The sequence below is a fragment of the Zalophus californianus genome, chromosome 17 (genome assembly GCF_009762305.2).
Source record: "Zalophus californianus isolate mZalCal1 chromosome 17, mZalCal1.pri.v2, whole genome shotgun sequence".
Classification (NCBI taxonomy): Eukaryota; Metazoa; Chordata; class Mammalia; order Carnivora; family Otariidae; genus Zalophus; species Zalophus californianus.
In genome coordinates this window covers 3,402,993-3,424,653 of record NC_045611.1, presented here as the reverse complement: position 1 = coordinate 3,424,653, position 21,661 = coordinate 3,402,993, and the positions used below count along the sequence as shown (strand labels likewise).

General features: G+C 57.7%; 1 protein-coding gene across 3 annotated transcripts in view; it reads right to left on the bottom strand.

Annotated features, from left to right (window-relative positions):
* Positions 1-1,743: 1,743 nt before the first annotated feature.
* Positions 1,744-21,661, bottom strand: part of C17H16orf74 (chromosome 17 C16orf74 homolog) — a 31,375-nt gene continuing 11,457 nt past the window's right edge. For all 3 annotated transcript variants that reach the window (XM_027619068.2, XM_027619067.2, XM_027619066.2), the window contains 2 exons: positions 4,548-4,685; positions 1,744-2,270 (listed from right to left, as the gene is read on the bottom strand). In XM_027619068.2, the coding sequence (XP_027474869.1) occupies positions 2,212-2,270; positions 4,548-4,685 (197 nt within the window). In that variant the 3' untranslated portion in view covers positions 1,744-2,211. The remainder of the gene's footprint in view (positions 2,271-4,547; positions 4,686-21,661) is intronic.

Sequence of the window (21,661 nt, the reverse complement as noted above, 5' to 3'; positions counted from 1 at the left end):
GCCACCCTCCATGACGGCACACTGGGGCAGCGGCTGGCCACAGCTGGAGGAGACACACAAAGCCGATTTGAGCCCAGCCCCTCACAGCCATTCAGCAGAGCCATGGCCCACCCGCCCAAAGACCAGGGAGTGAGACACCTAAGTTCCGCTGTCTTAAGCCAGTGAGTTTGGGGAGCATGTGTTTCTTCGTGTCTTTGGGTTGCTAAAAATCTATTTCTCACATTTCTGGAGGTTGGGAAGTCCAAGATCAAGGCACCAGTAGATTCGGTGTCTGGGGAGAGCCTGCTTCCCGGTTCACGGTTGGCCATGACCTCACATGATGGCATCTCTCTGAGGTCTGTCTTGTAAGGGCACCAATCCATTCCCGAGGGCTCCAGCCGCATGACCTAGAGGCCCCCCTCCTTGCTCCATCACACTGGGGATTAGGTCTCAACACGCAAATGTGGGGGGTGGGTACACATTCAGCCTAGAGCTGGGGTGTTTTGTACACAGCAACATCACAGCAAAAAAGAAAGCTGACTAATACGCGACCCCTAGGAGTTTCCTCCAAGAGTATCCTATGCGTTAGAGGTGCTCAGAACTGTGCCTGGCACCCCTCCAGCTGCATGAGCGCGAAATAACAACTCGCGCACCTGTTGTGTGTGAGCTCTGGGAACATGCTGGGAAGTGCGACTCTTCTTTTTTTTAGATTTTATTTATTTAGAGCGTGCATGAGCGGGGGGCGGGGGGAGAGGGGCAGAGGGAGAGGGAGGACCCCCCCAGAGAGGTCTGGCCTTTGTCCTGGGCTCCTGGTAGGTGACCTGGAGGCTCTAGGAATGTCCTGCCTGATAAGACTATCTTTGTTTACCTGGAGCCTCGGTCACGCAGAACAGTCTGACGGTGTGATTTACAGAGGGGCTGGAGACTGAGGTCACCATGTGGGAGGCCAGCCGTGTCTATGTGGCCAACCCCCCAGGGAAAACCACGGACACCCCGGCGTCTCAGTGCGCTCCCCTGGTTGGCGGTACCCCGAGCGTGCGTCATCATGGAGGCTGGAGAATCAAATGCTGCCCGCGGGACTTCCCCGTGCGCTCTCTCCTGAGCCCCACCCTTGCCATCTCTGCCCTTTGAGGATTGCAATCTGCATTCTTTCGCTGTAAGAAACCATAAACACGGCACAGCCAGGGTGGCTTTTCTGAGTTCTGAGTCCCTCTAGTGAATTCCTGAACCCGAGAATGGTCTTGGGGTCCCCCTCCCTCCCTCCCTGTGTGCTCCTGGATCACCTTCCAAATAAACTCTTTCCCCACAAAGCCTTTGCTCAGGCTCTTGCTGCTTCAGGAAACCGGCAACACAGCGGGAACCACACAGCCTCTGATAGAAGCCAAAGGTGCCACCGTCAGAACAGTCTAGGAGGGGGACGGGGACACCAAGGGTTTAATGTTCTCGAAAAACACCAAACCCAGAACCACTGCCCCCCATCCTAGACATATATCATGACGAGGATCCCACAGCTGGCGAAGACGGAGCTGGGACTCGGGCCCCCACACGACTTCAGAATCCGTGCCTTGGGCCTTGCTCAGGCTTCCGTGGCAGAGTGCGAATCGGGGGGGGGGGGGGGCCACGACCATCGGAAGGCCCCCCCCCACACACACACCGGCGAGCCCCGCCCCGCCCTCTGTAGGAAGCCATTCTCTTCACCTCTGTACCTGCGTGCGTTCCAACGTCTCTGCCCAGCCCAAGGAGCAGGGTTCACTGTTTGTTACAGATGACCTTTATTTATAATACAAAAAAGGAATTATAAATCACTTTCTGGACTGTTTTGATATCTGTAAAACAACTTGTAAAAAACGGAGCCACTCCTCTGCAAGTTCCTGTGTGTGTTGACCTCGTGCACACCCAACTGTGTGGCCGAGGGCTCAGGGAGGGTACGTTTGTCCAGGAGAAAGTCTCTCCCTCCACCCCGGTGGCTGTCACCATGACCGTGTGGGCGTGAGAGGTCCGGTCAGCTCAGCTCAGCGGGGCCCGGGAAACGTGGCTCTGCAAGCAGGCAGGGCCGGCCGATTCCTTGCTCTTCTTGCCACGTTGCAGCTGCTCAGGTGCCGGATTCTTCCCTTCTCCCATCCAGCGTCCGGCGTGCTCGGTGCATCTGCCCCAGGCAGCCACGCCCCCAGGGACTCGTGGGGTTGGGGGGTGGTCCCTGGAGCAGGACCGTCTCCGACCTGTGCCTCCTCCTCAGGCTTCGGGGTCTATTTCTCCATCCTCTGGGCACGACCCTGTCTCGTCCAGCCAGACTAGGAGGAAGACGAGGAGTCAGTGTCTGGGTGGGCACCCATCACATCCAGGCTCCCTTTCCCCCAGAGCTCCAAGGCCAGAGCCTCCGGGCTCCCCGCTTTGTACCGCCACCTTGAACTCCCCCCCCCACACACACATAGAGGCGGGTAAGGATGCTGACAGGGGACCCGGGTGACACTGGGTCTCGTGGGCCTTCCCCACGCACCCTCCGCCCACACCGAATGCAGAGCTCACCCGGGGCCCTGGCTGAGGTTTCTCGGATTGTACCCCTGGCCCCACCCTTGGCTCAGCATCTTCTGGGAGGTGCCTTCAAGGCTGGGACTGGACGGGAGGTCGGGACCTCCATGACCCTGTCCTAGAGATGGGAAGTTGAGGCCCAGAGCAGGACAGACCTGATCCAAGCCAGCCAGGGCGGCCCAACCCCTCACCGCCTGGGGAGGCCCAGGTCTCTGGTCATCACTGGAGCCAGCAACACTGGAAGAAGTGCTACCCAGGTCTGGTGTTCTCCTTCTGCCCCTAAATACCACTGGTGAGAATATGAGCAGCACTGCCCCTGTGCCGCGCGTGAGGTCGGACTCTGCCCTTCTTGTCACCGGATCCTCCCCAGCCTCTCTGAGGCACCATTTTACAGATGGGGAAATCAAGGCTCAGGGAGGTAGCCCCTCTTGCTCAGTGTCACAGGGTGCTAAGTCACAGAGCAGGGATGTGAATTCAGGGTCCTCTGACCCCGAGGTCCGCGCCCTTTATCCTATGCCTCCGTTCTCTGAAAGGGGAAAAGCGGAGGCACGGGGTCTGGGCGGGTAGGAGGGGAGGGTACAGCTGTGCAGGCCCTCGGCGCTGATCCACCCCTGCAGCAGCTTCCACTTAAACGGGCCTCTCTGGGGTTCCGGAATTCCTCTGCGAGCTCAGGGACTCTGACCCTGTAAAGTAACCCTGAGCCTCCCCGCGCTCACATTGGCCCCGGGGGCGGGGACGGTGGTTATAACCCCATTCTACAGATTTGGACACCAAGCCTGGCAGGACAGCGAGCCTAATGGCAGAGCAAAGGGCCTGAGCCTCTGCTGCCTGCACTGAGCTCTCTGGTTGGACACGGAGCAAGAGCTCAGCTCTTCTCCCACCTTGCTGTGTGCCCTTGGGTGAGTCACTGTCCCTCTCTGGACCTCAGGACTCCCATCTGTAAACTAGTGATAAGGGTGGTACTCACAGCCCTCAGGGTTGGCAGGAGAATAAGTTGTGCGAAACCTTCAGCCCAGTGCCTGGCACTTGGGAGGGTGATACAGGAAGGTGACCCAGGGTGAGTCATTACTGAGAATGGCCCAGCACCAGTCCCCGCATAGGGCCCGACCCAGAGGGGATCCAGTGGGTGGTGGGCAAGCTCAGCACTTCTGGAAAAGTCTACCCAGCCCCCCCACATCAAGCCTGGTCAGCCTGTGCTCCCAGCAAGAGCCAGGCGGGACTGATGTCCTGACGGCTGGTTGGCTGACTGATGCGAGCCACTGGGAGGGCGCCTAGCCTAGGGGCCACAGGGCGGGCTCCAGATCACACGGCTGGGTCTGAATCCCAACCCTGCCACTTACCAGCTCTGTGGTGAGCATCTCACCCTCTCTGACCCTCAGTTTGCCCATCCGTGAAACGGGGATGAAAACAGGACCTAGCCTAGAGTCACCCTGAGGACTCAATGAGAAACTGCTCACTGCTAACATCAGTATTTTTTATTACTATTATTCACAACGGCAGCCTCAGCACCTAGCACAGGTATGGCCCCCTAACTCTCCTTGATGAACAAATGAACAAGCCGTCCCACCAGCTCCAACAGTGTCCACGGTGTCCACAGGTGAGGGCACGGGTCTGTACCTCTCTCTGGAAACAAGTCTGTCTCCTCCCCACTCCCTGCAGTGAGCAGCATCTAGGAGGCCCAGACGTGGTGTGTTTCCAAGGCTGTCCTGTCCAGCTGAACTGCTGTGGCCAGCAAGACGGAGCACCAGTCCCCAGCTGGCAGGGGAAGGCACATCCATCCATTACCTTGCTGGGCCTGCCCAGCCCCATCCATCACGTGCCCCGGCTGCCGGCAGGGGCTGTCTAGCTAATTACTTAATAGGCCACATCTTGCCGAGGCTGGTGCGTGCGAGGGGCCCTCGGTGGAGCCTACGCAGATCCCAGCATAAATTTTTAACAAACCCCGGCAGGTGGGGACGTGAGCTCAGACCCACGGCACAAAGGGGGGCCCCCCGGGACCTGTCCCCAGCCAGCTTGGCAGCGGTGGCAGGGCACCTCACCTGTCTGCCTGGAGTCCCGTGGCAGCATCATGCCCGTGGGGGTCGGGGGGGTGATGATGATGTTGGGCACGTCCAGGTGTTTGTCGCTCAGGACGGGGGCCTCGTCATGGCTACCGCTACCGCCACACATTTTAAAGCCTGAGAGGGCAGGCCGTGGGACACACAGGTACACACACACACGACAGGGAGACAAGCATCAGTGGCCGCCTGGAACTGCCCGCCGTGGGTTGCCTGCCGGCCTCCCTCCCTCCCCGCTGCTCCACTTTGCACACACGGGGAGGGAACCCCCCCCCCCCGCCGCTGGATGGCCTGTCCAAGCTTGCATCGTTCGGGGAGGGCACTGAGTTGTCCCCGCTTTGTCCACTGACGTGGCCCCAGTGCCCAGAGCAGTGTCTGACACACAGCGGGCGCCCAGAACAGGGTTCTGAATGGACGAGAGCCGCGCAGCTCAAACGGGAACGCGGCCCGACCGACGCGGAGCCCTGCCTGCCAATACCTCTCCCCCACGTCACCACCTGAAAGGGTGTCTGTGACATGGGGCTCATTTCTCCCTGATGCATTGGACCGGATTCCCCAGCGGAGCTGTCTGAGCCTGGCATTTGCTTTGGGCAGAGACTTTGGGTTAGGAATTCGGTGTCTTTCATCGACAGGGGGCTGGTCAGGTTTTCTGTTTCTTCCTGTGTCAGTTTGGGTAAAAGCTGGGCTTTCCCAGCCATTTGTCCATCTCTTCCACGGCGGTGAATTTGTGGTCCTGAAGGCTGCTGCTAATGAGGTTCCGGTGGCCCGGCCCTGCCCGGGTACAGACCTCCAGCTGACAGAAAAGCATCCCCGAGTCATCAACATCACACGCCTTGCTCCATGCTTCCCCTCTGAGTCAGCGGAGCCACGATGCGCTAGAAACCAGAATGTGCGCCATAATTCCTCCCTTTCCTGCTTCACCCTCCAACCCCCGAGGCAAACTAGCCAACCTCAGGCCCGCAGGTGCCATCCCTCAGCATCTCTGCAGAGTCTTCTCTCTCCCTCCCCATGCCCCTCACCAGTCTCCGGGCCAGAAACTGAGAACCGGATCATACCACGTACCTGCAGGACCCTCGCTGCCTCCTGACAACCAGCTATAAGCAATAGCTCCCAAAGTGTGTTCCCTAGAACACTGGCCTCCTGAGACTCCCTCAGGAAGGGGGTCCCACAATCACATGAGTTTGGGAATACCACATATTTGAATGTTGACTGGATCCCATCTAATCTATCTTTCTCATGGAGATTCTCATGCATGTTAGAGAGAATTAAAGGCTCTGAGAAGTCCTGCAGTAGGGAAGCGGCTTTCACTGAGGTCAACCCTGGGCTTCCTGAACTTTTAAGTAACCTCGGGGTCTGTTTTTGAAAGAATGCCTGTTAACATCTCACAGAACCATGAGTTGTGACATACATTTTGGGAAATGTTGATCATAAATTATAGCCGGCCTTCACAACCTGGCCCGAACTACGGGCAGCTTCATTCCCTGCCACTTGCCCACACTCCCCAAACTGCTCACCGTTCCCCAAATGCCTGGGCTCCCAATGCCTTTGGGCCTTTGCACATTTACTCTCTCTGCCTGGAATGTTCTTTCTTCCTTTGCAGGGCAATGGGCTCCTGCTTACCCTTCAAAGCCCAGCAAAATAGGCTCTTCTTTGGGGAAGATGTCCCAAGCACATGCGATCCCTCCCTCCTTTGTCCATCTACACTGATTCATTCATCAATCTTCTTCCAGCACTGATCACACTGTACTGAAACATTCGTTCTTAATTCTGTCTCCCTTTACTGTGAGCGTCTGGAGGACAGCGAGTGTCTCACTCATCTGTCTCCCTTGGGCCCACACAGTGCCTGGGAGAGAGCAAGTGGAGTGCTTTAAACTGGAAATGAGAAACACCTCCAGGCACTGCTGAACTGGCTGTAAAAATCCTTGTCTCTAGACCCCCCACCACCTTGTTTTTCACCCCAAACAATCCCGGACTGGGATGACATTCGCTCAGGTATCTGGGTCCCTAGTCAACAGCAGGAGCTGGGGAATGGGGTGATGGTTATTCCTGCTGCTCCTCAATGGCCCCTGGCGGGGGGGGGGGGTGGTCAGTGGTTCTCACGTGTGTCCCCAAGAGATGGAGTCTGATCCACTTCCCCTTCCATGTGGGTGGACTCAGCATGGATTCTTGCACACGACATATGACGGAAGGCATGGCGTGGGACTTCCAAGACAAGGTCACAAAGGACTGCAACTTCTTCCTTGCCCTCTCGCTCTGGGGGAAGCCAGCCACCATGCTGTGGGGACAAGCTAGCAGCCGGGGGTGTGTGGTGAGGGACTGAGGCTTCCTGCCAACAGCCCTCTGAGGGAGCCACCAGGAGGGGGAGTCCTCCAGCCCAGTCAAGCCTTTGGATGACACTGCAGCCCTGGTTGACCACTTAAATGTCGTCCCACAAGAGACCCTGAGCCAGAAGCTCCCAGCAAAGTCGTTCCTGAATTCCCAAGCCACAGACACGGAGATAATACATGTTAAAGCCGCTGAGTTTGAGGGTAATTTGTCATACAGAATTGGAAGCTGATGTGGTCCCCATCGCTCACCCTGACCACAGGAGGAGGAAGGATAGCAGGTGCACAGGGGGAATGCACTGTTCCCACTGTGCTGTGGGAAAAATCACAGGCGGCTTCTCAGGGTGACCTCTGGCCACCTAAGGGGTGCTCCGCTGATGGGCAGTTCATGCCTGGACTGTCAAAGACAGCCTGTTTGAATCCACAAAAGCATGAACATCAGGTGACCTAAAGCAATGGAATCAGGCCAATTTCTTGGCCCATCTGCAGCTTGACCTGGGCCATGTGCTCAGAAAAGCTGCCAGCAACGGACACAGTGGTGAGCACGCTGGCTCTAAATCAGGCCAACGGCTCGCTATCCGTGCCACCCTGGGCAGGTCACGTCTCCTCTCTGGGCCTCTGATTGGGAAAGAGGTCTGGCCTCTGTGCTCGGCTTCTGGGAGGCCACCTCTAAGCCCCTGGGCTGCCATGCCTGGCAGGAGAGGCTTTGTTTGCCTGGGGGCCCTGGTCATTTTGGAGAGTCCAGCCACGCGGACTCTGGGTGACACCCAAAGGGACTGGAGACAGATCTGCCTCATGGGCAATCAACCGTGCCTTTGTAATGGAGTCCCAATGTACTTGTGTCCTTGGGTTGCTGTGACAAAGGACCACAGACTGTGAGGCCCCAACAACAGAACCTTACTCTCCCCCAGTCTGGAGGCCAGAAGTCGAGAGCTCCATGCCACCAGGGCTGGCTGCTCCTGAGGCTGCGAGGGAGACCGTGCCCCATGCCTCTCCCCGCCGGCTCTCCGTGGTTTGCGGGCAATGTTTGGTGTCCTCTGGCTTACAGACATATCACCCCGATTTCTGCCTTCATCTTCACACAGCTTCTCCCTGTGTGTGAGTCTCTGTCCAAATGTTCCCTTTTCATGGGGACACCAATCATATTGGATCACGGATTATAACCCATAATAATCCATACCGGATTATTACCCTACTCCAGGATGTCCTCGTTTTAACTAATTACATCTGCAACAGCAACCCCATTTCCAAAGAAGGTCACGTGCTAGGGTCCTGGGGGCTAGGACTTCAATATATGAATTTTGGGGAGCACAATTCAGCCCAGAACACCCAGTAAAAACTCTGAACACTAAGGCTCAGGCGATCTTCCCTGGTTGGCACCACTGTGTGTGTGTGTGTGTGTGTGTGTGTGTGTGTGTGTGTGTGTGTGTGTATCACACATTTTTACCAAGAGTGTAATGCATGTGGGAGCTCTGTCTGGAACTTTCCTGGACTCCGCCCCACACACTCCCTCGGCTCAGCTGGTTGGAATCTGTGTCCCTTCCCCGTAATAAATCATCACCGCGAGCACGAGAGCCTCCAGTGAGTTCTGTCCGTCTTTCTAGGAAATCATTGGACCCCTGAGCCTGCAGCTGCTGTCAGGAGTGAGGCTGTTCTTTGGACTGTGTTCCCTCTGACTTCCTGCTTTCACTGACAAAACAGGGTGGCCGGACCCACGTCTGTGGGCTGGGAAGAAGATGACACCGTGCCTGGCAGACGGCCTGCTCCCTCCCGGTGAACACAGCAGCCTTCCAGCCCTGAAGCCGGATCCTCTGTCCTCCCTGGGGTGGTACACCACCCCCCCCCCGCCACCGCCCCAAAACTGGCCAGGCCAGTTAGTTCTGCGGGAAGAGGCCAGGTTTCCTCATCAGACTCCGAGCCCCTCGGGAGCACCCACTGAGGCTGCCGCCAACTTGATTGAAAGCAGTACAACCCAGAATGTAATGCAAAGGAAGCCACTTGGAGGAGGCCGTCCTGTTATCACCTGTAATGGCTGACATCTAGGATTATTTGCTGCATGCCGTTCACGGTGCTGAGCGCCCGATGGGCACTTTCTCCTTCGGTCTTCACTGTTCCTCGCTGAGGTGCAAAGTGCAACCAGCCCCATCTCATGGATGTGGAGACTGAGGACCAGAGGGAGAAAGCACTTGCACTCAGTTGAACAGCTAGTGTGGGCTGGAGGCCAGGATCAGAGCCCAAGCCCAACCTGTCTGACTCCGCAAGCTGGTGCTTCTCGTAACCACAATTCTATATGATGGAGCTGGCAAACTTTCTGAAAAGGGCCAGGCGGGAAGTATTTTTTACCCTGGGGGCTCTGCAGTCTTCTGCTGCAACTGCTTCACTTTGCCATTGTCACAGGAAAGCTGCCACTGACGATAGGCAAATGAATGAGGGGCTGCATTTCAATAAAACTTTCTTTCTTTCTTTCTTTATATTTAAAGTAGTTTCCAGGGGCCAGCGCAGGGCTTGAACTCACAACCCCAAGATCATGACCTGAGCTGATACCAAGGGTCCCATGCTGAAACCGACAGAGCCACCCAGGCGTCCCCCAATAAAACTTTGACAAAAAACGGGCGGTGGGCCGGATTTGGCCCAAGGGCTGCGGGCCACCAGTCCCTAGGCTCTGTAACCTCCAGAAGTCAGGGAGTGTGGATCTGGAACCTGTCTGAGGTCCTAACAGGCAGTAACAGAAACTCAAAAGCCTGAGGCTGCTTAACGCCAAAGACAAGAACAAAATCTGAGCCCCACCTGCTGTGGTAAAGTGACAGTACCTAACGTCGGATGGGTGTTGGGCTCGAGGAAATGAATGAATTCACATAAAGCCCTTGCCCAGCAAGCCAGGGGCCTAGAGGGTGCTCAATCCCTGTTAGCTTTCTCTATAATCATCCATAAAGAGCGTCTCATGGAGTGCTGGCAACAAAAGGAAGCTCTGATTATTGTTATCTGTTAACAGGAGGGAGCCTCCCTGCTCCATCTCCGAGGCCCCTTCCTCCGTGAATATTCCCAAGTTCTAAAATAAAATGCTAATAGGGAAGAGCCACACTCCTCCCGGGGCCCCACATTTGCATTTTAACAGGTTCTGGGAGCTTGGCAACAAAGCCCACATTCTTAATCGGGAAGCATCAGGTCACTCAGTGGGCCCTGGAGAGATGCTCGAGGCGGGGGGGGGGGGGGGGGGGAAAAGGGGGGGGGTGGGACTCCAGCACTTCTCCAATCCCCCCCCCCCGCCCCCCGCCGGGGGCTGCCCAGCTTCGAGCAGAGGTGGCTGAGCAAGAGGGAAAAAGCTCTCAGGAGATAAAGCCTACTTTGGGGATTAAAGACAAATGCCAACCCTGCCCCAGACAAGGAGCTCATTTGTGCTAAAGCCAGAATTGTTACTTGTTAATTACGTGCCCGCCTCAGGCCATTAAAAGCCCATTTCCTGAAGGGGTGGGCTTGGCTGGGATTCTAGGGGGCCAGGCCCCAAGGAAACAGGGGGTGGGGAGCAGACCCCAGCGCCCCAGAAATAATGAAAGATTTTGGAGTGCAATAGGGAGCCTGTGCGGGAGGAGGTCACCTGACCCTGACTGGGCCCCTGCTCTGGGGCACGCAGTGTTCTTGGTCCTGGATTTAGAGCAGGCCAGACTGCCAAAACCCTGGCCTCCAGGAGCCGGCCTTCTCTGCGGGTGAAGTGGGGAGACACTGGGCAGCGAGGCCAGACAGACTTCCTCTGAAACCTGGTTCTGCCCTTTTCCCAGCTCGAGGGGAGTGGTTTTCCATCTTGGCTGCCCGCTGGAAATCACGTGGGAAGTTTGAAAAATACCGATGGGGGCCCCACCCCCAGAGAGCCCGATTTCTCTGCCCTACACCGGCCACCAGGATTTTTTTTTTTTTAAGTGGGTTCCAGGCCCAGCGTGGAGCCCAGCATGGGGCTTAAACTCTTGGCCCTGAGATCAAGACCTGAGCTGAGATCAAGGGTCGATGCTTAACCGACTGAGCCACCCAGGTGCCCCTGGGGCTGCCAGGATTTTTAGAAGCACCCAGGTGAGTCTAACAGCCAGGGCAGGGAACCCACAAGCTAAGGTGACTGTGTGAGCACAGGGCCCCACTCTGAGCTTGTTTTCTGGCTGTAGAAGGGGTTACACCGGTCTTGCAGGCATGAAGTACCTGGCATGGGCCGTGGGGCTACCCAGTGCGGGAGACATGGCCAAGGGTGAGCCTGCTGGCTGGCTGGCGCCTGGGGGAGACCGGGGTTGGGGACCAGGCCGCTTCCTCACACCACCCCTTGGGGTGCATACTGGGCCCACGGCTGTTCTCCAGGCGAGAAGACCAAGGCTCAGAGAAAGAAGGTGCCAGGAGGGCCCGCGGAGGCCCGGTGGCTCCCACCTGAGCTCCTGCCCTGCCCCTTCTGGCATCAGCCACCACTTCTCATCCTTCAGAAGCCCCGAGCCAGGCCTGTGCTCTGCTCAGGATGCCCCAGTTCCCTGTGCTGCTCTCAGCAGCCCCCAGGCCACTCCCAGGCCGCAGTCCACACCTGTTGCCCTCGGCAGGCTTCGTGGCTCAAGGGTGCCCTCTGCTGCTTCTTTTGAGAATGGCACTCGGACAGGCACCCAGCTTGGAGACTCCGCCTGGGCCCAAGTCCCTGGGACTGTGTCCACTCTTCCCAAAGGCACCGTCGCCCACACAAGTGACTCCGTTGCGCCCACGATGTAGTGGAGGCCAGAACGTACACCTGGGCTTCAGTACACCTGGTAATGACTCTACCTCTTTGGGCCTTGTTTCCTCACCGGCAAAATGAAGGTAAATAATCGTCCCCACCTCCAGGGGGCGCTGAGGGGGGATTAAGACCCACACTGAAGTCCACGCTCCAGCCAAGGAGGGGTGCAAACACTATGGGCATTTTGCAGGTGAGAAATCCACACAGTTGGCCATGCGGAGCACGCTCAGTAAACACAAGTGGTGATTAATAGCACGAGATTCTGATCTTAGCACTTATTCATTGATTCAGCCAATATTGAGCACCTACTGGGTGCCACCCTGCGGTTGTTACTCCTAGCCCCCTGAGCGGTCCCACCCTCGGTGTGGGACGGCTGGAGTGGGGGCGGCTCCCCCAAAATATCCCTGGTTCCGACTTAACCCTAGGAGACACATTTTCCTTATTGGATTGGACCAGCCCTGGGCTCCAGGGGCTCCGGACCCTGACGCTCAGTTCTGCCGGCTGGCTGGCTGGCTGGAACCACGCCTCGCTTGGCCCTGGCCTTCTCATCTGATGCTCCCTTCCCTTGCGACACGGAGCCGGGCCCAGGGGAGGTGCTCAGTCGGCAGGTGGTTAGTGAGCACCCACTACGTGCTAGGCGTCATTCGGAGTCTCAGCATGTTTCTCTGCTCCTCCCCCCACACTGCGCCTTCCTCCACCCTCCAGGCCCCAGCGTGCGGAAGTGAGGCCCCAAAGATTTCCGTGTCAGCTGGAAAAAACCCCGAGAGGGCCCTGGTGTTCCAAGCCACAGTCCGGAGGGCTCACGTTGCTGGGGGGGGGGGGGGGGAAGCACTGTGTGAGCTCCTCGAGGGGAGTCATCATGCGGTCCTCCCAGGGAGGCCGACAGTGGGAGAAGCCCATTTTCCAGATGGACATACTGAGGCACAGAGGAGTCAGGCCATGCCCAGGGTCCTGGGGGACCTGACACGGAGCCTGCCTTCCCTGGGCCAGGAGGCAAACACTTTCCAGAGCCTGGGTCAGTAGTAAGAAGCAGATGATGGGAAGGAGCAGCAGGCTTGGGTCAGAAGGGGGGAGTCAGAAAAGACTTCCCAGAGGGGCCAGTCGGAGGGCGGCCGGAGAAACGGAGGGAAGGAGAGGGCACTTGGGTCAGCTGCAGCAGGCACAAAGGCCCTGGGGCAGGAACGGGGTGCGTGGGGCCAGCACTAATTCCTCGGAGATGACCGGATGTCGGATTCGGATTTAGCGTAGGTCTTTCAAAAAACAAGCCGACAAATGCCTCCAAGGGTTTCAGATGCACTTAATCTTTTTTTTTTTTTTTCCATTCCAATTAAGCAGAAAGCCTTGCATTATTATGGATGAGGCCAGGGCAGTGAGGGCGGTTTTACCTTTTCAAGGCAGCCCCGGCCCAGTGGAGCCCGCAGTGGATGTTTTAAATCTCTTTTTAATTAAGGAAAAAGCCCCAGCTTGCGTCAGGGATGAGCTGCTGGAGTGAGAGCCCGGGAGGGGGAGCCGGAGAGAGGGTGGGGCGTGGTGAGGTGGGGCGAAGGCGCCCCCCTCCCTGCCACCTGCGGCCTGTCTGCCCGCCGGCCCGCGCCCAGCGCCAGGGCGGACTCCGGTGGGCTCCTGGCCCCGGCTCCGGACCCCAGCCTCTCTGGGAGGCATCGTGGGTCTTCGGCCAGGTGGGTAAGGGTGCAGTGCGAACCCAAGTCAAAGAAAGTAGGCGTAGCATCCGGCCGCGGCCCCGCCTGTGGGAGTCACTGCTGTGTGTGGCTCACGGTTCCACCGCGGCTCACGCCTCGTGGTGGGGGCTGCCCTGTGCACGGGAGGGGGCTTGGCCTTGGCCTCCAGAGGCTGTAGCGCCCTCTGGCTGTGACGCCGGAAAATGTCTCCAGATGCAGCCAGCCTTTCTTGGCGGGTGGAGTTACCAGATAAAATACAAATTAAAAAAAAAAAAAATACAAATAATGTTTTAGTACAAGTCCCGTGCAATATTTGGGGCATACTTATACTAGACAGTAATTCCTTATTTACTTGAAATTCAAATGGGCCTGGGCATCCTGTTTATGGTTCCCCCCACCCCCGTAAATCTGACAACTCTAGGTAATGAGGTGGGGGTGGGGGGCAAACCGCCCCCCCGCCCCCGCGCCGAGTTGAGAAGTCGAGAACCACGGTCATGGCTGTTACAACTCGCCACAGTAGCTCGGCCTTTCCGAGCAGGCCCCGGGGAGCTGCTGGTTTCCTTTGTCCTTTGTGGCCGCGCTGGAGCCACGGGAGGGGGCTGCGGGGTGGCCCTACTCTGCCTTCCACCAGCTGTGTGGGCTGAGCAACTTTCTTACCCTCTCTGAGCCTCTGTTGGCAAACTCACAGAGGGGATAACAGAGGGGGCTATCCACCTTGCCCCCCTTATTAGGATAAAGATTCAAACTTTCGCCCAGGATAGTGACCTGTAAGCTGCAGGGCCCCCCTAAGGATGTGGGATGTTAAGTGGAAGGTGTCCAGCCGGTCTCAGAGGCAGGAGGTGAGCGAGGCTATCCTGAGCAAACCTGTGAGCTCCCGGGGGAGACCGAGCCCTGAGGACGGGGACGTGTCTTCCCAGCAGTGGGCAGCTGATGCGTGAGAGGGGCCACGGATGGGTGGCCACACAGCAGAGCAGATCAAAAGCTCAAGACCCAAGTGGCATTTGGCATTTGGGACGCAGAGCGGCAGCACGTGCCACCACGGACAGCTGAGGCTGTGGCTCCGCCCGGGGAGTCCTTTCGGGAGGCCTGGCTGCCCCCTTCAGTGTGCTCCCCGGTCAGCTCCCCCCTCAGCTCCACATGGGCCCTTCCCGGGCTCAGAGGGCAGCCGATGCTCTGGGATCTGGCGCTGGCAGGGTGCAGAGAAACCGGACAGCCACTGCCCTGCATGCCGCTGGTGCCAGTGCAAGCTGGGAGAACCTTCCCAGGGCGCGGGCTGCTCTGCAGGGGGCAGGAGGGGAGCCCCGCCCACGGCCCGAGCAAGCGCTGGCCCAGACGAAAGACGGGGAGCCATGATGAGAACCCCCCCATCTCCTTGTATCAAGGGCCTGCTGTGGCCCCACCTGGCAGTGGGGGAAACTGAGGCAAAGACAGTCTTCACCACTTGCCCCTGATCACATAGCTGCAGCCTATGTATGGTACAAGCCCCGTCCCACCAGAGGCAGCACCATGTCGGCTGTAGAATTCTGTTTGCTGACAATTTGCACCGCGTGCAAGGGTGACAGACAGGAAGTGCCCCCAGCTCCATCCCAGAGCATCCCAGCCCTCACTGCAGAAACTGAGGCTTGGGATAAGTTCGTGCCTTCACCTTGGGTGTCCCCAGTGGCTTCAGAGGAGGGTCTCAGAGGAGTTTCGGGCGTGGCTTGGGCGGTTTGAAGCTCCCTGCTCAACAGAAGAGGTGACACACACAGAGGTCGGGGGCAGGGAAGGACAGAGGCAGGAGAAAGAGACCTGGGCTGGTAGGGGTCAGGGGAGGGGTCTGTTTCTCGATGAGAATGCTGGTGGGTGTGTGGCCCCCTCACAGCCTGCGTCCTTGCTCTGCCCGTGTGTCGTACATCAGTATGAAGGCAAACCTTTCTTGCAGAAATGAAACAAACGTCCCCGAGATAGCAAGAGTGAAAGAAAAAAAAAAAAAAAAAGGCTGTTACCACTGTTAGCTTAGTCATTCCCCACGTGAAGGTTGCAGGGCCTTTGGGTGCAACTCCCGAGGTCACATGGCAAAACTCTCAAAATGACAAGGGTGCACGCCCTCCGACCTAGCAGTGCTGCTCCGCGGAATGTCCCACGGCCGGGCTCCCTGGCGGGTGAAAGGCAGGCTGGGGACGGTGAGACGCTGAGGGCGGGCCACACGAGGGACTACCATGCCTCTGTCCACGAGGGAGCCCATTCCCGCGCCTGCAGATCCGTGGAAGGAACAAGGGGCGGAATGGCGGGTCTAATGCCACCACTCATGTTGCAAAGAGGAAAGGGATACGCCCAGGACCCTGTCTGTGCATGCAGACATGGAATATTCTGGAAGGAGACCCAAGGAAGCAATAACAATGGCTGCCTCCACGCAGGCGGCTAGGAGAGTGGCAAGGGCAGACTGACTTTTTATTACATATGCTTTTGTACATTTTACATTCTGTACCACAGAGGTATTTTATATATTCGGAAAATAAAGTAATGAAAAGGAGAAAACATTTTCTGAAGGGGGGCTAACACAGACAGACGGACGTAGGAGGGAGGAAGGAAGAAGGTGGGCCATGCTGCTGCAGGAGAGGTCTGATCAAGGTCTCATCAGGTGATGAGGTGAGAGAGTAAACAGGAAGAGAGAGGCAGGAGCAGGGATGCGAATGCTCCTTTTCAGGAGAGTGGCCCCATGTGTGGTCACCGGGCCCGGGGAAGTCGAGAGTGAAGTCCCCAGAGTTCTGGGGGTGGGGATGCTGGGCCCAGCTGGTCCCTCCAGGCCAGAGAGATGGGCCGAGGAAGACTCCAGCCTGTGGGCCCTGCTCTTGGCTGACCCCCAGCCACCCTGTTCTTCATAGCTTCTCCCCTTGGAGGCAGTCATGGTTGCTGTTTCCTGTGTCTCCTTCCACAACATTCTCTGTCTCCATGTACAAACACCCTCCTAGGCATATTTGTTTCCTTTTTCCAACATGCATGGTGGTGTTAGACCTGTCGTTCTGCCCCTTGTTCCTTTCACTGAACCAAGCGTGTGGGACATGGCTCCCTAGCTGTTCAGACGGAGCTGCCGTCCTTTCTCGCACCTTCATGGTCTCCCCTGCACGGCCCCCCTCTGCCCGACACATGGGAAGTGCATGGTTAGGACACCAGTGGGGGCCGCCAGAAGCTGAGGCCGGCTGTGGGGGCGGCTAGGACTCAAAAAGACAGGCGTCCTTGGGGCCTGTGCCTTTTTGGCCCACAGGCTGGCCCCAGAGCCCCCCACTGGATCCTGTGACCTGAGTGGATGTCACGCTTTACGGCCCAGGCTTGTCCCCAGGGGGCCGGAGTGTTGCCTGCTGATGGTTCCCTAGGACCGGCCCGCCCCCAAGGTGGGAAGGACTGAAGTGGGCTGCTTAAGGAGCTTAGGGTACACAATTTAAGGGGGCCCCATCCTCAGGGCCAGGCACCCTCACTCTCCTCATCTCGGCCCTGCCCAAGGTCATGCCCCTCCTGACACAGCCCTCCAGCATGTCCAGGAGATGGGCAGGTAAAAGGCCTGTCCCCCTCGATCTGGGACAACGGTGCAGGGCCATCTCAGCTCCAGAGCCCCTGCGCACGGAAGCCCAAGCCTACCCTGGGTATTGGTCCTCAAGCACGCACCAGGCCAGCCAGCTTGACTGTGACCCTCTCGGCCGTTCCTCCCTCCTTCCTCAGGACAGTAGGGGTGGTGTCAGGGTTGGTGGGGGGGTTGGTTAGCCTAAGCAGGACATGGGGCTAAATCCAGGCCATGAGCCAGGAGGGCTGCTGGCTCTCCCATGGAGACAGGGCAGGGCCAAGTTAAGTACCATCTGCTTCGGCATTTAAGATAGTCTCTGATTATCCACCCCTCCTTGGAGCAGGTGGGGGTCTCCCTGCCCTCTGAGCCCCTGCCTCCTGGGTTTCTAGCCAAGCCAACCTTGTCACCTTGGGCAGTCAGCCCCCAGCCCAGGTTCCATGTGACAAGCAAGGATATTGGCCCCGGCCAGTGGTTCTCACCCTGGGCTGCACAGGAGAATCAGCTGGGAAGTTTCATAAACACGCCGGCGCTCAGGACCCCCACCCACACTAACTGAATCCCCACCCCCTGGGGAACGGGCCAGAGCTGCACCTTTGTGAAAGCCTCCCATGAGATTCCGACGTGCATCTCTGCACGTCGGAATCGCATGGGAGGCTTAGACCCCCGGTCTGCCCTGATTCTAGTGCTTCCTACTACTAATACAAGAAATTCTTGATACCACACCTCAGCTGCCACGGCCCTGCCTGCCCCAGGGACCTCAGCAACTCCTGCTTGGCCCCTCAACCCCTCACTCCTGTCACAGCCCCCTCCTCCTTACTGCTCTTCGGCTCACCAAACCTGTCCCTGCCTCAGGGCCTTTGCCTCCGCTATTCCCTTTGCCTGGAGCACTGTTCCCTGCCTCCGTGTGGCTGGTTCTGACGTCAGGGCCTCGCGCACGGTATAACACCACTTCAATTCCCTTTACTGTTGTCACCACGTAATCCGCTGGCCTGGCTCGTGTTCACACACTCGTTTCTGCCTCTCCTGCGTGAGGGCAGGGCTCTGAGCCATCCATAGGCCTTCCTTGGGGCCTGGTGCAATGCCTGGCCCAGAGCGGATGTCCAACAGCTGCCTGCCGGACAGATGGAAGGTCTCGTGGGAACGCAGTGCTGGTCTGGGCTCTGTTCCCTGAGGGGAGGGGGTTTAGGGCAGGCAGCAAGGATCCCCACGGGCAGGAAGCTGCAGCCCATTGCACAGATGGGAACACGGAAGCTCAGTACACTAAGGCATTGACCTTGGCCACGTTCTACCTTGATGCAGGCCCCACCATGTCACCTTCCTTTCAAACATATGAAGCCCCCCAAAGCATTCTGAAAATGGCTCAAGATGTACTAGCCGACTGGATGTCTTTATTCCTCTCTTTACATAGAGCCCCCAGCCCCCATTGGAGTAAGCCCCAAATTCCCTTGCCCCCGGTTCCACCGTCTCCCAGAGCAGCTCTTCCAGGATTGCTTGCTTCCCTGGTGCCACCCCTGCCCTGGGCCGGGCCACAGGTTTCTGTCCTAGCATGTGGCAGTCGGCACTCAGGTGGCTGCACTGAGTAACGTTCACCTCTCTCTCACTCTCCCAGCTCCACACGGTCCAGAAGTGCAGCCGCCTTGTTCATGTCTGAAGCCCTGTATCTGGCCCTGGGTCGGCGCACAGTAGGGATGCAATCGATGTTTGTGCAGTGAGCAGTCTCTTGACCAGCTCTGCCTGCAGCGTCGGACGGCTCGGACACGAGTTTGCCCTAGGAGGTATATGCGTCATGACGCTCATCTTTGCTGTGACCTGCAGCTGATCTCAGGCCTCCTGCTACCAGGCAAAAACGGGCATCGTGACCACCAGGCCCCGACCACCCATGCCTGGTTACAGGCCAAGTGGAGGAGAGGCCCTGAGCCTCCCTGCAAGGGAAGTGGGAGAAATGCCTGGACAGTCAGGGGCGCCGCGGAGGGCAGACCTGTGTCCCCAGTTCCCCACCATCACCATTGTCACCTGCTTGGCACAAGAAACTAAAGACCCCACTAGCATTGGCCAGATCCTGACAGTGGGCTGTCCTCCCAAACAGATGGCTGTCTTCCTCAAGACGGTCAAGGTCACAAAGAGGAGCTTCTGAGAAACTGTCATGGTCAGAGGAGCCTGAGGAGATGTGACAAGTAATTGTAAGGTGGGCTCCTGGGACAGCAAAGGGGCCTGAGGGGAGAACAGGAAAGCTGAACAAAGCACGGGCCTTCCTGGTAATAACGCATCTGGACCAATTCAGGGGCCGTGATGAAGGGACCGAGCCGATGCAAAAGCCTTAACGAGAGGGAAAACTGTAAATTTGAAACTACTTTCTGTAAATCTAAAACGGTTCTTAAAAAATAGTCATTAAAACACATGAACAAGCCACCAAGCCCGGACAGAGTCTCCATCTCCTGGTGCCCTTCCCACCTGGTCCCAGGCGGCCCCAGAAGGACAGTCCGCTGGGACTAGCCCAGCCCAGGAGCCTGTCTCCTTGGCGACACTGTCATTGGCCGGGGCTGGCGCTGGCACGCTCTGGGGAACCCCAGAGACCACAGCGGCCCCTGAGGTGGCCCCCACAGGAAAGCCCACACCTCCAGACTGACTTCCCTTGCACCTGCAGCTGCCACCAGAGTGGGAAGGTACAGAGGGCCGGGGCAGACAGGAAACCCTGTCCACTGGGCACCATCTTCAGTGCCAGTCTATCTCAGATAAGTCTCGAAACCTGGCCCAGGAAATGTCCCCACTCATCACTCCATTTTACAGATGGCGTAGCTGAGGCTTTGCTTTGTGAAAAGATTTGTATGAGGTTGCAGTTAGTCAGGGACACACCTGGGATCTGAACTCAGATCTTTCTGACCCCAGAGCCAGGTCACCAGTTGTTCTGAAACTTGAGCAGGCACTGGAATCCCCCAGAGGGTTTGTTAAAACCCCCCCGAGTTTCTGACTCAGTAGGTCTAGGAGGGGCCCATGAGTCTGACCAGTTCCCAGGTGATGCTGAGGCCTCAGGTCTGGGGCCCCACCAGGCTGCTAACTCACAAACCCACAAACCAGGAACCCACTCACCCCTTCCCTGCCTACTGAGCCAAGCCCCTCCAACCGGCCATGGGACGCGGGCTGGTGAGAGTGGCCCTGTGCCTCAGTCTCCCCACTGTGAAGTCACCTACACTGTCCAGCTGTAGTGAGCAGGAAATAGGCAAATCGAGGGACCCCATTCTGGGAGCAGTACCTGGCTCAGTGACGCCCGAGCCAAAGCCAGCCCTTCTGCCAGAGGGCACAGGGGAGGTGCTCTTTGGACAGCAGAGCACTCCCACATGTCACAGCTGCCGTGGCCAGGCCCTTGGGCAGCAGGACCCCACACCCAGTGCTCCGCTGCACCCACTCTCCTTTGGGACCGGAAACAGAAGGATTTCGGGCGCAGCTGTGTTCCTCTCTCCCGTGCCACACCCTCCACAGGTCCCCACCTCGGGCTGAGTCTTTGCCGTCGGACCGGAGAAGCACCTTCCTGCCCCGCACGTGCGGGGCTCAGGCATGAAGTGACTCATGGTGGGGTGAAGTGTCCCCTCAAATCCATGTCCACACAGAACCTCAGAACGTGACCTTATTTGGAAATAAGGTCTTTGCAGATGTGATTCGTTAAGAATCTTGGGATGAGATCATCCTGGATTTAAGGCTGGCTCTAAGTCCGAAGACCTGTGTCTTTCTAAGAGAAAGGACACAGAGAGACACAAGCAGGAGGCCGTGTGAGGACGGAGGCCGACCCAGGAGGACAGGCCACACGCCCAGGAGCGCCTGGAGCCCCCAGGGGTGGGGAGAGACAGGGAGGACCCTCCCCTGGAGCCTTCGGAGACAGCGTGGCGACCCTGCTGGCACCTAGATTTAGGACTCCTAACCTCCAGACTGTGGGAGAATGCGTTTCCATTGCTTGAAGCCCCTCAGTTTGGGGTAATACATTTCGGCAGCTCCAGGAAACTCTGACACCATCTTACTGACTGTGAAGGTGAATGAGAACGTGTTGATAACGTTTCTGGCTACAGCGACTGCTTCAAATGTCAACTTAAAATGTTTCCTCCTGAAGAGGCCATACCAGTGGTGGTTGAAACAAGGCCTCTGGAACCAGCCTGCCTGGGGTTCAGATCCCACCGGGTCCCAGCTGTGTGGCCTCGGGCCAGCGGCACTGCCTCTCTGTGCCTTAGCTTCCTCATCTGGAAACTGGGGATCCCGGGAGGACTCACTTGGTTGTCGTGGAGACAGGGGAGCGGATCCACACAGAATATGCACAGAACAGGGCCCTGTCCAGGCTGAGCCCCCAGTAAGAATTCACCATGTATTCTAATTGCTTGACTGGGTCATTCTGATTTCTGGAATTCACCCCAAAGAAGTAATAGTTTTAAAAATCAAAAATCAAAGATGTTCAAAATGGCACGATCTACAAAAGCAACGAATTGGAAACCACCCAAAGACCAACTCTTGGCAGGATGTGACACAGGCGTTAGAGAGTGTGGAAAGACACATACCAGTGGCAGCCAGACAGAACACACAGACATGTCACAGCCCCACAGTGGGGTAACACCACGCTTGTGGGTGCAAGGGCCCAGGCGGCGAGGGCTGAGAAGGTAATGTGGACAATGGTGTGCAGGGAAGGGGCCAAGGGGCACCTGGCGCTTTGCAGTTGCTGGGCTGTGGCCCATCCCTTATGGGAGGAGGAGGGTCGGTGACTCTGGGCCGGTGGGCCTGGGTCGTCTTGGTGACGCACAGAGAGAGGGTCTGGTGCTCAGCTTCCCGCCCCCTCACCCCCT